The sequence below is a fragment of the Rhinatrema bivittatum genome, chromosome 9 (assembly GCF_901001135.1).
Source record: "Rhinatrema bivittatum chromosome 9, aRhiBiv1.1, whole genome shotgun sequence".
In the NCBI taxonomy this organism is placed as follows: domain Eukaryota; kingdom Metazoa; phylum Chordata; class Amphibia; order Gymnophiona; family Rhinatrematidae; genus Rhinatrema; species Rhinatrema bivittatum.
Window position 1 is genome coordinate 42638737 of NC_042623.1, and position 15633 is coordinate 42654369.

At 42.4% G+C, this 15633-nt stretch overlaps 1 protein-coding gene across 1 annotated transcript in view; it reads right to left on the bottom strand.

Moving 5' to 3' along the window:
* The window catches only part of RELN (reelin), a 699179-nt gene that overhangs the window by 267801 nt on the left and 415745 nt on the right, over positions 1-15633 (bottom strand). Inside the window, exon 19 of the mRNA XM_029615599.1 lies at positions 8205-8366. Within this exon, the coding sequence (XP_029471459.1) occupies positions 8205-8366 (162 nt within the window). The remainder of the gene's footprint in view (positions 1-8204; positions 8367-15633) is intronic.

A 15633-nucleotide genomic window follows, 5' to 3' on the forward strand; every position in this document is an offset into this window, starting at 1 on the left:
AACCATGTAATTGCAACATTTAATGAAAAAAAACAACATCACAGACTATTAATCTAAAACAATTTTCTTTTTGAAGCTGGGGCTCAAGATTCAGAATTTTAAAAACATGGAAATGCATCCATAAAGTTGGATACTTGATATTGGTTGTGACTTCCAATTATTGAAACTGAACTGTATGGTCACTGTTTTCCTTCTAGAACGGGAGACTAATGAATCCATACATAATTCCCTGTTAATTTTGAAACAGTTTCAGGAGGTGTAGGGGGAGAGGGGGCGAAAAGTCTTTAGTCATTCATATCCATGAACTTTTATTTAAGAAACAACAAAGAGACTATGAGAAAAGATGCTCTACCTATCAAACTTCAAGATCTAGAGAGGCATGGCAAATACGAAAAGGACATAAGAGAACAAAAGCACAAATAATAAATGGTTTTCAGAAGGATTTGAAAGGAGAAAAGGCTCTTACAGCCCCAATAGAAGTTTCTACCACAAAAGGATTGTCTGCATCAGGGGAGAAGTGGGATGAGCCAAGGAAGAGAATCAGCATATATCGCATTTCCTGCGGTTTGGGCCTTTTAAATTCGGGGGGGGGGGGGGCCCGAATTTCGGATTAGTGCGCACTAACGGGGTTTTTATGTTAGTGCGCACTAAAGCCGAAAACAAATTTTTCCCCAAAATTTCGGGAAAAACTCATTCGGGTTTCAGGCTCCCCGAACCAGGACGAATGCACATCCCTAATATCGCATGATAATATCAATATTTGTCTTTTCCCACTGCGATAATGACAAGCAAAGAAAAAATTTCAGCATTTTCATCCCTTGGACTAATTTGCCATTAATATTAAGATTGCTTCTTTTTTATTTTGGTGAAAGATTACTAATAATAACACACTTACCACATGAATCAAGAAAACATTTGTAACTCTAACCAGCACCAGAGGCAAATGTCATTCTTTCCTTTCTAGCATTATGTTTTTCTAAAGATTTAGGTCGGGTGAATTGATATTTATTTAGCCATCTCAGCTAGATACATTTATTTGCCATAGCAACAGCCAGTAGTAAAAATTCTGTAGTGGATAAGTTTAATTTATGATTTTGAAAGCTCTGACAACACTTTAAAGGGATCAAAGAGCATAATATCAACCCAATATTTATAAAATAAAAAAAAACAACAATTGGATTGAGTGCCAGCATTTCCGTATTTCTTTATAGGACCAGAAACAATGGAAAATTGAGCCTTTTCGAGTTTTCATTTGAAGCGTTTGTCGGATGTAAGGAAACCTAAGCCATGTCCATGAGAAGAATAATAAAGGAATGGTGGAAGAGTTTAAACTGAATCTCCTAACTAGAAACTAGCACTGGAGCTTTCTGAATGAGTTAAACACAAAAACATACAAACATGATAGCAGAAAATAACATACAACCCATCATGTCTGCCCATTTGCACAACCGCTTAGCTCTACGATCCCTACCATTCTCTCAGAGATCCCCTGCCCTTGTCCCATGCTTTCTTGAATTCAGATGCTGTCCATGTCTTCACCATTTCCACTGGGAAGTGTTCCATGCATCCATCATCCTTTCTTTAAAGAAATACTTCCCCTTTCACCCTCATCCCAGGGTCTCCTTTCCATCGAAAGTGACCCTCCTCCTGTGCAAAGATACCTTGGAGGTTTTTAAATGTCTCTATCATATCTCCTCTATCCTAGCTTTTCTCCAGGATTACATGTTTAGATCGTTAAGTCTGATCCCATATGCTTTATAACAAAAGCTACTGACCATTTTAGCAGCCACTTTGTAGTCAGATTCAATCCTGTTTATATCCTTTTGAAGGTGTGGTCTCCAGAACTGTACAGAGTATTCCAAATGAGGTCTCATTAGGAATTTATACTGGGGCAATATCATCTCCCTTTTTCTGCTGATCATTCCTCTCCCTATGCACTTCAGAATCTTTCTCGATTGAAAACTAGAGAACAGAATATCTTCCAATATACTTTATGCAAGCTCTGCTAATCATTTCCTTGTCAACATCAAAGGTAGCCTGTGATACCCTTAGTCTTCTAAGCACTGGGGACCACTACAGAAGAAACAGAATGTTTGTGTTGCAGGGTTTACAATAAAAACAGGCTATCATTCCAAAAAAACAACCTATGGACCGGAGTTTCTTCACTCCTGCCCTTGGTGACTAAGCTTCAGAATCTGATAGGCCTGGTCATTACTCCAGGGCTGGTATCAGTTTGGATGTAAAGTCTAGTTCTTGTGGAGCCATCTGCCCTTAGGGGTAGATTTTCAAAACAACACGCGGCCATTCATGTGCACACGGTTCCCAATGCACGCACATGGATGCGTCTATTTTATAACATGCACGTGCCGCATGCATGTGCGGGTGGTGCGTGCTAGGGGACCGAATTTTGCATGAATACGCACAGCAATGCAATCGGGCCCCCTCCCCCCCACAGTTCCCTACCCCACTAACTAACCCTCCTTCCCTTTCCTCTCTCCACTCCAACCCCTAATGCCTACCTAGGTACCCCAAATTGTTTTGTTTACTTACTGCTCCTCAGGAGCAGAAGCAAGATACGCGCACCGGCAGCTGGCAGGTGCAAGCTTCCCCGGGACAGCATACAATGGCGCTGTCCTAGCCTGCTCCCCCCCCCACCCCGGCCCGCCCCTTTGAAGAGGCCCAGCACTTGTGCGTGTACTGGGGTTTACGCGCAAGGCCCGGCCACGCACGTAAACCCCAATTATTAAATGCGCGGGCCTTTGAAAATTTGGCCATTAGTGTCTTTGACCTTGTGGTAGATGGCATTTCCTAGCTTAGGGATCAGTGTAACCTCAGACTCTGTTTGCAGGGACAGTCTTAATGGGCTGTTCGGCAGCTATTGAGACTGCAGTGTACTTCACAGCTCTTAGACTTAGCAAGGTCCAGGCATATAACAGTTTGCAATAGTTGAAAACATGCAGTAGACTGATGAACTCATATGAAGAGAACTCTTCCACCATGCCCTAAGCCCTTCACTCTCTGCTTTCTGATTGCTGAGATTTTAATTAGGGAGACTCCACCCCTGCCTCCTGTTCCAATTCCTAATTGAAGGCAACTGGTTCTCTGTAGCCGGTCCAGATTTATTTGCCTGCAGTTTTCTCCAGCAAGATTCAGTGCTTTGAAACAATGGTGCTTAAACCAATGCTTGGGCCTCTGACCTCAAGTCAATTGGGTTTTCAGGATACCTCTAATGAATATGCACGGATATCCTGAAAACCTGGCTGGCTAAAGACCGGTTTGAGCACCAATACCTTGAAATGTAATATTCTTACCCTACTATTCAACCCTTGAAAACTTAAAGTATGCATTTGTAGTAAAACTGTAATGAATTGCCTACTTTCTGTGAGGTGTTTCTTAAAGAATCTAATGCTGGAATCTGCAGTTTGCTTCCACACTCCTCTGCTAGTTTCTAAAAATATGTCTACTTTGAAGAAAGGCATACAATTGTTTGCATATTTAAAAAAACCATAAAAAAATATGGCCAATGATTACAATTCAGTATGCACCTTAAGATATGAGTCACATTTTGGGACTGATTTTCAGAGGATTTACACACGTAGGGAGGGGTTACGAGCACCAGGCCTATTTTATAAAGGCCCAGCAACGTGCATAAAGCCCTGGGACACATCTAAGTCCCAGGGCTTTACAAAGGGGGTGGGGAGGTCTGGGGGCGGGGAAGGGGAAGGGGCGGGGCCAGAGGCCTCCAGCACAGCGGCCATTTGCCGCTGTGTCAGAGGATTGTGTGCTGGCAGGTTGCTGCTGCGTGCAACTTGCGCCTGCAAAAGGTGAGATAAAAATTTGGGGATGGGTTAGGTTAAGTTTGGGGCTGGAAAAAGGCTAGGGGAAGGGGTGGGAAGGTCAGTCTAGGGGGGAGGGAATGGGGGAAGCGCGCGGTCATCGGCGGGCACAGGGTGCACAATTGTGCACTCCCTTGGCGCGCCAACCTCCGATTTTATAACATGCACGTGCCTGCACGTGCAAGTTATGAAATTGGGTGAACATGTGTGCGTGCTGAGTAGCGTGCGCACATGTACACCCACGCGTATTTTTGAGAATCTACCCCTTTATGTGCAATTGGTTCTTACCATATGATGCTCACAAACACATGGGAATCTAATTAAGTGCATTTATGTTGATTTGTTTTGTTGGGTAGATTCATTTGTTTGTACTGATACGTTGGGCCTCATTTTCTAAAGTATCGCAGGCCTGCGATACTTTAGGTAATGAGGGGCGGGGGGCTGAAACGGGGGGCGGTCCTGCGCTAGCCGGCAGCGATCGCACCGCTGTGATCGCTGCTGGTTTCGCACCCAATAGCGCCACCATAGAAGGTGTAGCTATTGGGCGCGAAATAGGATGCGAAAAGGCCCTTACCTTTTCGTTGTCTGCAGCGTCTTTGCGGAGTCGACCCCGGTGACGCCCCGACTCCTCCTCTTCCGGGGCCGACTCCGCCCCCATCTTGGTATCACACACGATAAGGGACTTTTCGTGTGCAAAACGTCCCTTATTGCGTGCGATCCATCTGGAAAATGACCCCCTTTCTACTCTGGGATCCTCTTTTTTTGGTATTTATACATTTCTTTGTTACAGTGGCCAAATTTAGTTTTCAGAAATTCGAATTCACCAGTAAACCTGAGATTGTATTCGGAGAATGATTTAATGTAACTAATTAGCTGAAAAGCTCTAAATGTCAATAACTAAGCAGTGCATACAGTAAACTGAATATTCAACATATGCAATCATTTATAGATAACATCAAAACCTTAAAAATAGTATCCTGCAAGTCAGCTGTAGCCCATGCTTAAATAAATTTATAGAACAGTGACGAGCTTTATTTGGTTTAGCTAGGATTAGCTCTGTAAATCCAGATTACAATACAAAAAATGCTCAAAGTCCTCTTTGATACTACACACTAAACGATAGCATCCAATAGTACATTGTGCACCAGAATCCATTATAAGTCTATAAGCATTGTTATTGCATGCCTGCTTCATCATAAGAGACAAAGAAATAGACAGAAGGAAGGCAGAAGGCTGGGGGGAAAGCAAGGGACAGAATTCCTGATTGCTTCACGTTGACAGAGCAGTAGAATGGTCCAACCTCCATTAAATGTTATTTAGAACTGAGAGACCCCCACTCTGATCTCAATCTATTTCAGGTATGTATGCACCTAATATTAAAATCCACTGTAGTTCTGCTAAGAAGAAAAATGCAGCTGTCAAACTGCAGCAAGATTAAATGTGCTTTTCCTGCCGAACATTAAATGTGCAATTATTTTTCATACGACCAAAGATTAATTAAATTGCTGACTACAGATTGATTGTAGAATTTATCACTCTATTTTCATTATAAAGAAAAATGTTTTGGTTTTTTTTTTGGCCTGCTAGCACACAAAGGTAAAGCCATCTCCACATTCTCTATCATAATTAACGTCAACGCTACTTCCACATGGACACATCTGTTCATCTTTCATGTGCTGATAGTGTGCTGTAGCCCAGGAGAATGCTCCTTACCTGCCTCTTTCCACTCAGAACGTTGAGGTGTCTCTTAGTTCGATTGTGCACAAAAACAAAAAGAAAATAGCATGCAGAAATGCAGCTGATTTAGTGCACGCTAATTGTTGTGATTTTAATGACAGGAACAAAGAAAATCCTTCCTTACCCTGAACTATGTGCATGATCAGAACTCAAGGGCATGGGCAATTTAACACCGTGAATTCAAATGTAGATCTAACCTGTAGTTAGAAGAGTACATAGCAGGGTCCTTTGACTTTGGTTCTCAAGGGCCTCAAACTGGTTTGCTTTTCAGAATATTCACAGTGAATATTTATCAGGTATAGTTTTATACATTGGTCTAAGAATATGGAGGTCCATTTTCAGTCACCAGGTGGCTAGGAAAGTGAGCTGGATAAACTTATCTGGCTGACTTTGCTGGGATATTCTGCAGTGCAGCTATGCCACTGAATGTGACCGACTACGCCAAAGTTAGCCAGATACGTTTATGCGCGTCCAAGGGCAGGTTAACAGTGCTCTCCATCGGAGCGCACTGTACTGTATCGGCCTGCAAGGAAGTAATTTTCAAAGGGATTTACACGTGGAAATGTAACTACTGTTTTAACAATTTACAAAAGCCAAAGGTTCCCCTACTCCTACCTGCTGGAGTCGGAAAGATACTGAGGACTCACAGAGGGTGCACTGGTTTATATGGCAGTGCCCTCCGAAGCCTTGTCTGACTCCATCTGCTGGACGGGGGACATAACCCACCGTCTGGACTGAATCTGGTACGTACAGGGAAAAGCCATTTACCTGCGACAAGGGTACTTACGTGGGTAAATTCAATGTACAATTCTATGCCATATACTGTAGCAATTTTCAAAACCCTACATACATGGGCAAAAATGCTATTGAAAATCAGGCCTTCAGACTGGGACTCAGCTAAACAAACTGCTTTCAATATTGACCTCATTGCTATTTTGCATATTTTGTTATTCTAAAATCCAGATGCAATTGCAGTCAAGGGCCTGAGTTATAGTGTCCTGGTAGACATAGGGGCAGATTTTCAAAGCCTATTTTCAAAAGGCCCGATGGCGCGCGTAAAGCCTCGGGACGCGCGTATATCCTGGGGGTGGGGGCATGGGCGGGGTGGTCCGGGGGTGGCTGGAGCCTCCAGGCACAGCGGTCATTAGCCGTTGTGCCCAGGATTGCGGGCTGGCCATTGGCCGGCTCGCGCAACCTACGCCTGCCCGGAGGCAGGCGCAACTTATAAAATGAAGGTGGGGGGGGGGGGAAATTTAGGTAGGGCTGGGGGCGGGTTAGAATGGGAAAGGGAGGAGAAAGTTGGGGGTGGGGCCGAAGGAAAGTTCCCTCCGAGGCCGCTCTGATTTAGGAGCGGCCTTGGAGGGAATGGGGAAAGCCATCGGTGCTCCCCTAGAGCTCGGCGTGCGCAAGGTGCACTAGTGTGCACCCCCTTGCACACGCCCCGACCCCGGATTTTATAACATGCGCACGGCTGCGCGCGCATGTTATAAAATCGGGCGTAGATTTGTGTGCGCGCACTAATCTACGCCCGTGCGTAGCTATTAAAATCCGGCCCATAATGTACTACACAGTGAAAGTGACGGTGGGAATGAAAAACAATTAGGCATAGTTCAGGAAGGCCTCATATTCTAGCGTTGCTGGGCAGCATGGTACTGCATGGTGCAGGAAAGCAGAATTTAGCTCTCCCTTAAGGGATGTTTCTTTAGTCCCCCAAGTTCATCAAACTTCATATTTCATTGACCAGCACACTGGATTCCATATATGACAAGTCAATTTATCAGAGCATCTTTCCAGTGTCTCTTTTGAGTTCCTTCTGCCCATGGAAGTGATTTCTGATCTCAGATCATTCTGTGCAGAACTGGGAACCAGCTGAGGTTAGAAGCTGTCATTGTACCTTCCTACATAAAGAGGGTATCTCTACCAAAAACAGTCAATGGAAGGACCTCTCTCTGCCTGAGCAGGGGAAATCTGTTATCTTCCCTCAAGTGAACCTCGTCTCCTTCACCACAATAGAAGGTCATGCATCTGATGACATGAAAGCTTATGCCTTAATAAATCTGTTTATCTATAAAGAGCCATCCTCTTCTGTGTTGTTTTTAACATCAAAGCGGGGATTCTGAACAATTCTTTAATTTTTTACTTAATTTTTATGGAAAGGTTTTTCTTTTCTTTACAATTGCAAGGCAGGAACTAACCATTGCCTATTTGAGTTAGAAAGCCATCACAAAGTCTAGCAATCCTGGTATATATATATATAAAAACTAGAACTCATGCATTGATAGCAGCAACATAACTTATTATGTCATGTGGACACTGCCAGAATCTTTGTTGCAGCCCAAATAAATTCAGCCTTTACGTCTTTACAGCTCTTTAACGTCATCGCACTCCGGTCCCCGGGGATTTCAAACTTGATATAGTTCTGGATCCCCTGGGCTCTCATTATTATTTGCAGACCCTCAAAGCTGTCTTCAACTTTGAGGGTTTCTGGGCTCCTGCTTGGAAACATGAGTTTCGGTATGGTGACAAGGTATTGCGGCTTGACTTGGAAATTACAAACCAAGCAGTGCTCTAATCAGCAGTGTCTTTATATCATGTACATGCACTCTATATTAACTACTGCACCGCACATACCTGGGTTCGTGGTAGCTGAGGTAAGAATAGTGCTCCAGTAGTTTCCACGTAATACCATTGTCGTAAGTGTAGTGCAGCAGAACTCCTTCCCCGGGCTGGTCCGGTGCTTTACAGGTGCTCAGAACAGACTTGCTTCCAAGGCGCAAAGTGAACTGTAGAAATCTAGAGGGGAGCATTATTGAAAAAAAACCTTTCCAGATCAGCCTGCAGATTTTGCTCCACTTATTTTGCAGTCAATTCTTAAATCTAGAAAAATATTAAAACGGCTAATAAAGAAAGGAAAACAAATCCCATATTTTTTGTGCTGCTGAATTTGTTTTCTAGAGGGATAATGGAATTCGACATAATTTTTTTTTAATTGACAGGATTTAATTATTCATTAGGTACAGGGGGAAGGGGAGGCACTGGATTGACCTAATCAGCAGTCACAAACTATCAAATTAAAAAAAAATCTTTCAGAAATAATTTTCATCTGGCTCTGACACATCTTTTATTTTTAAAATGTTACCATATCATATTTTTTAACCTGCTTATCCTTAAGTCTGCTCATTTCATATAACGAAAGAAAAAGTACAATAAAAAAAATAAAATGAGTCACAAGACTCAAAACATGAAGAAAAAAGCTATACATATTTACCAAATTATTACATATTACATAAACATCTCAAATCAAGGCTAAGATTTAAGAGTTGGGCTGGAGTAGGGCCAAAAAAAATGCAAAAAAAAAATCTGCTTGCAAAAGTTATGCTCCATGCTCTCATTTTCTATATCTCATTATCTCTGGCCTCAGTCCATCATCAGGCTCCCTTGACACTTGTCTGGCTAAACCAGAAAAAAGTGACGAGACTCAAGCCAGTACAGCTGGATTGCCCAGTTGTTAAGCGTTCTTTAACTGAGGGCGCTATCCGTGCTAAAGTTCATCCATTCCTCCAGAAAGCCTCCCTAGATCCCAGGATCTTGGACAACTTCAGACCCATTTCAAGTATCCCATTCCTGGACATAATCGTTGGAAAGGTAGTTTCCCCACAAGCTCCAGACCCTGTTGGAGGAAGGGCATCATCTAAACAAGTTCCAAACCAGGTTGCAGGAAGGGCCATAATACAGAAACAGTTCTCCTGGCTCTACTGGATGACATCCTTAGGGCCTCTGATGCAGGAAAAACCTCCATCCCGATCATTCTTGATTTTCCTACCACTGTTGATACCAATTGACTATGATATCCTAATAAGGAGGCTATCAGGTACAGATATCAAGGACCCAGCCTTATACTGCTTTCAGTCACTGATAACAGGAGGATCACAAGAGGGCCTTACAGCTGACTTCTCCTCCTCCTCTGTCAAACCTCTGCCCTGTAGTGTTCCACAAGGACCAATCCTCTTACCAACCCTTTTTAATATCTATCTCAGGCCATTAATTGAAGTAAATTGGAAACCCAGGGTTAAATGTTATGTCTATGCCTTAGATGCAAGATTAGAAAGACAGTGGAGCGCTGCCCATACATAGGTATTTGTATCCCTAGGATAGGCCCACCTAGTAACTCGAGGTGGGGATTAGGTATGAGTGTAGGGGGTTAGGGGCCGCTTTCACATTCTACATGAGACGTACGAACAGAACAGTGGTCTCTTGTGAAGATTTGCTGAGAGACCCTTGCCCAAATCTCATCTTTGAGTGAGTTTCCTCACTCCAAAGGCCAGCAAATCTTCACAAGAGACCACTGTTCTGTTCGTACGTCTCATGTAGAATGTGAAAGCGGCCCCTAACCCCCTACACTCCTACCTAATCCCCACCTCGAGTTACTAGGTGGGCCTATCCTAGGGATACAAATACCTATGTATGGGACATGCTACTATGGGCAGTCTCTCTCTCTCTCTCTCTCTCTCTCTCTCTCTCTCTCTCTCTCTCTCTCTCTCTCTCTCTCTCTAAAACAGGTCCCCCCAGTGGTTGCATGCAGGAAATACATCAGGTTTGGCACTTATCACAGAATATGAAATGGTATCACAATGTGCACTAACTTATCTCTTCACACAGGTAATTATTGCAAAACAAACTATATTAGCATAAAACATGCTGCCCCTTTTGCTATCGCATCCAGTACTTACCACATTTTGATAAATCCAGGCCTGAGATTGTTCAGAAATAATGTATATTAGTATATTTTAACTGGTGTGTATGTGGATGGATGAATGAGTTTTATGTGGTGTTATGTCAAATATTTTGAGCATTAAAAAAATATATTTTGTAAGAATTTTCAATAAAGAAATTTAGATACTAGGCATTTGTCTCTCATGCAATAGATGAAATGTATGTAAAAATAAAGTGTTAATTGGTACATGGGAGCTCTTTACATGCTTTTCCTATTGTCTAAGCCAATGACATTCAGGTCTTTATATCACTGGGATCTGACAGAGACACAGCCATGCAAAAAATAAACAACTGTCTTGCAGAGATATGGAAATGGGTCACCTCTAATAGAGGTTTTTGGAGTTGGAATTGTGCTGTATTAGATGCATGCAAGTTGAGCGCAAAAGATAAGTGTCATTTTAAAACAAATTTTATATATATAAGAATTTTTTCAAAAAGATTAGACTGTCAGATGTACGAGACCAATGATTATATTATAGTTCTCTAACACATAGTGAGGTAGATCCTAAAAATATACGCGTGTGCGTACTTTTGTTCGCGCCACCTTCGCGAACAAAAGTACACTGGATTTTATAAGATACGCGCATAGCCTTGCATATCTTATAAAATCCGGGGTCGGCGCACACAAGGCTGTGCAGAATCGGCAGCCTGCGCGCGCCAAGCCGCGCAGCCTGCCTCTGTTCCCTCCGAGGCCGCTCCGAAATCGGAGCGGCCTCGGAGGGAACTTTCCTTCCACGTCCCCCCACCTTCCCCTCCCTTCCCCTGTCTACCCCACCCCCCAACCCTACCTAAATCCCCCCCCCTACCTTTTGTTGTGCAAGTTACGCCTGCTGGAAGCAGGCGTAACTTGCTCGCGCCGCCTCAGCATCCCCTGGCACAGGCCGCAGTGCCAGGGGACTTGGGACCGCCCTCCCGGCCCGCCCCCGAACCATCACCATGCCCCCGGACCCACCCAGGACCGCCCCCTGACCCCGGACACGCCCCTGACATGCCCCCTCCCGCCCCTTTTACGAAGCCCCGGGACTTACGCGCGTCCCGGGACTTTGTGCGCGCCGGCGGCCTATGCAAAATAGGCGCGCCGGCGCGCAGGGCTTTTAAAATCTAGCCCAGTGTGTGTACATATTGGCAGTTCTTCTATTAATTATATTTATCACCAATGCTAGGTTATTTTTTGGCATTACCTCTATTAGATTCATGCTCAGTCACAGCATAACAGAGGTATCAACATTAAGTACATCTCCTGTGCCTCTTGCGGAGTTAAAGCTTGCAGTTAAAGATACCGCATTTTTAAGTCAGGGATCTGAATATTGCGTATCCTTCTAGATACCAAACTGAACATGGAATCTCAAATCACTTCAGTTACAAGGAATGCCTTCTACCACCTTTAGTGACTAAAGCAGGCAAAGTCATATGCAGAAAGGAACAACTATGATATATGCTTTCATCATATACCAACAAGACCACTACTGCAACACATTGGAGGTAAGAGATACGCACATAAATATGAGCATTTATGCTATTTTATAAAAGTCAAAAGTCCATGTGCACTTTATGTTTCATGCGCACATATATGCACGTAAAAAAGAAATGGTCTAGGGGTGTTCTGGGGCAAGGCCAACAGTTATGTGCATAAGTTGCTATTTTAAAAGATACACGCATATATTTGATCACTTAGTTGCGTAGTTTTACATCTGCTAATTACCTGACATTTATTTATTTTATTTATTTAAAAACTTTTCTATACCATCGTTCAGTGATATACCTTATTCTTATTCTTAGTTATAATTAACTGTTAGTTATAATAGTTATAGCGGTTTACTTGAACTGCTTACTCATAAGCATTTATATTATTTATAATTTTACTTATACTCACCTGTTTTCAATGTTTTGACTACTTGTTCTATGTAACGCCACAACTGCGATTATTCTGTTCCATTGTAAACCGATATGATTTGATATTTTTATCAAGAATGTCGGTATATAAAAATTCTAAATAAATAAATATACCAACACAACGGTTTAGAAATAGGCACGTAAATAATTTCGGAATGGATTATAAATTAACTAGTAGGTGCCAAAATTGTTCAGTTACATGATTCGAAAAATATATGCTATATGTGATGTGGATTGTAAATCCATTTATGGAATATCCATACATGATATATACTGTAATTCTTTAAGTTAATATTTAAGTATGTTAAAATAAAAAAGAACGCATATATGTTATCTGGTGACTTTTTTTTGTTTGTCTGTGCGTAGGAGTCCTTTTCTTGTTTATTAGTACCACCTATTTCCCACTTTCACTTTGAAAAGCTTTTTTGAAGAGCCATGTTTTTAAACTTTTTTTTGAAGAGTTTTAAATCTCTCATTAATCTTATTTCGGGTGGCATTGAGTTCCATAATATTGGACTGGCTAATGACAGCGCTCTCTCCCTCACTTGTGTCAGTTTAGCTGTCTTTACAGAGGGTATGGTTAGTAGAGCTTTATTTGCTGATCTGAGATTTCTTTGGGGGACATGTAGTCGTAATGCAGTGTTTAACCAGTCAGTATTTTCTTCATTGATTAGCTTATGGATTGTGTATAGTGTTTTAAATTGTACTCTTTGTTCGATTGGCAGCCAGTGTAATTCTGCGAGTGTTTGAGTGATGTGGTCCCTTCTGCTTTTTCCAGTTAGTATTCTGGCTGCGGAGTTCTGTAAGATTTGTAATGGTCTTAGTGTTGAATGTGGTAATCCAAGGAAGTGTGTGTTACAATAGTCTGTGCTAGCGAATATAAGCGCTTGCAGAACAGTTCGAAAGTGATATGTTTATTGTGCACTACTGGCTGGTGGGAAGTCTGAGTGAAATGGGAGGGGAGGTTTTAGGCTGAAGAACCAGGTGAGTCTTGATGACTTGGCGTAATTGGTAAACTTGTTAATTTCAATTATGTAGGCATATTTTAAAATATGTCGACCTATGCACGTTAATCAAATTTTATGCAAGTCCTACTTTATTTTCTTGCATAAAAGATATTTGTGCATATTTTAAAAATAAGTAGGAAAAGTACATGTATTCAATGTATTGAAATACTCACTTTCAGTGCATTGCATGTATTCATGTGTAAACACACACTTGCACATATGTTCTGGGATGAAGATATGTGTATTTTATAATACTCACAGGTTATAAAATACTATCATAGATCTGCTGGTGGCCATATATGCACATATATGTTGCCACATATAATTGTTTGAAAGTTATCCTCAATGTATATGTCTCCCTTATTTAGTTCAATCCTCCTGGACCTATCCACTCCTGCATTGCCTTCAGCTTACTAAACAATCAGACCCCAACCTATCTGAAGGATCGTCTACCTTCCTACAAACCCTCTTGCAGACTAAGATCTGAAGAATAAGCACTACTACAGCACTCTGCTCCTAGAGACTCCAGGCTGGTCCAAAGCTGTAAGCGTGCCTTCACCTTGTTCATCCCCAGAGTCTGGAACTCTCTCCCGACAGAGGCCAGGCTAGCCACTTACATACTGACATTGCACCATAAGATAAAGAGCTGTCCCTTCTGCCAGGCCTACCCCTCTTAACCACCAACATTGGCCTCCTTCTCATCTTTATGCCCACTTATCACAACACACCCAAAGCTGACTTAGTAAACCAAATCTCTACCTCATACCCTCATCCTCCCTCACCTCAGTCACTTTGGCCCCTCTGTTCTGGGTTCAGATTGTGCACACTGGCATTCTGCCCACAGGCTCTGACCTGGAGGCTAATCTCACTGAGGTCTACACTGGGGGCTACCTGGGGGGCTTATCGCCTGTGTGCATGCAGGACTACCTCGGGGGCTTACCCAATATAAACACACAATGGGATTTTATCTGGAGGCTTGAACCCAGGAGCTTATTCCATACACAAATAGCCACTCATAAACTTTGATTCAGTACATCACAGTTCCAAGTACTTAGGAAAGTAAGTTTATTTGAGCAATAGGAGGATAGAACAAATAAAATCAGATCATACAGAAGAAGTAATGGTAGATAATAACAATTGTCGCATATATATAAAAAGCTTACATGTTTCCAAAGGATCAGCCTGTGCTATCATGTCTAGTAGCATGTTCTCCCTCTCTCTCTAGCTGTTATTTCTCCTTATACACTAAGGGCCTGGCAGCACGCATAAAACCCCAGGATGTGTGTAAGTCCCGGGGCTTTACAAAAGGGGCGGGGCGGTCTGGGGTGGGGCGGGGCCAGAGGCCTGCACACAGCAGCCATTGCCACTGTGTTGAGGGATTGTGTGTTAGCAGCCTGCCGGCAGGCGCAAAAGGTAGGATAAAACATTTGGGGGGGTAGAGTAGGGCTAGGGGGGGGAAAGGTTAGGGGAAGGGTGGGAAAGTCAAGCTAGGGGGAAGGGAATGGAGGAAGGAGCATGGCTCGGTGCGCGCAAGGTGCACAATTGTGCACCCCCTTGCGTGCGCCGACCCCGGATTTTATAACATGTGCGCGCCTGCGCACACATGTTATAAAATCAGGTGAACATGTGCGTGTGCCAGGTAGCGCACGCACGCACGCACATGTTATAAAATCTACCGTTAAATGCTTGGGAAAAGCAAAGATGTTCCCTTGCTCTTTGTACTTATCTATTTCAGGCACAGCTGTTTGGCCTTCACTCTTTAGGCTTTAGTATAAGTTAATTAATTGCTTGCTTTCGCAGCATAGACCTTCTGGAATAACTAAAATAAACATACTCTTGCCTGTTCGTAAGCATTTCACAGTGCAAAACAGTAAATATGAGTTCACTCACGGGTTAGCCTGTAGCCTTCAAACTAGTGTGTGTCTGGGTGAGAACTCTGAATCCACATGGCCCAATCTCCACACACATTCTCATTCAAAGTATCTAAAAATGATTCCAAAACCCTGGTCCCATTGTTTTCAAATTTCTGTTTATGATTACTGTGTATTTATTCCTTATTTAAGCATTAGATATTATGTTTATTTATTTTGTATTATTACAGTGTGAATTTATACTATGCTTAGGTACTATATTTTATGTTTATTTATTATGTATTATTTGTTATTTATTTATTTGCAGTTTTTATATACCGACATTTGTTTAGTAACTTCACATCGGTTCACAGAGAACATAAAATTGCAACTGTGCTAAAGAACATAGGGTTAGCAACAGAGCATTACATTTGACACATTAACATTAACGGAGCAATACAGTTAACATATTAATTAAGGGGAGAAGGGCAGGGGAAGAAAAGAGCATAACTATATGAAAATAATTGAGCGTCAATG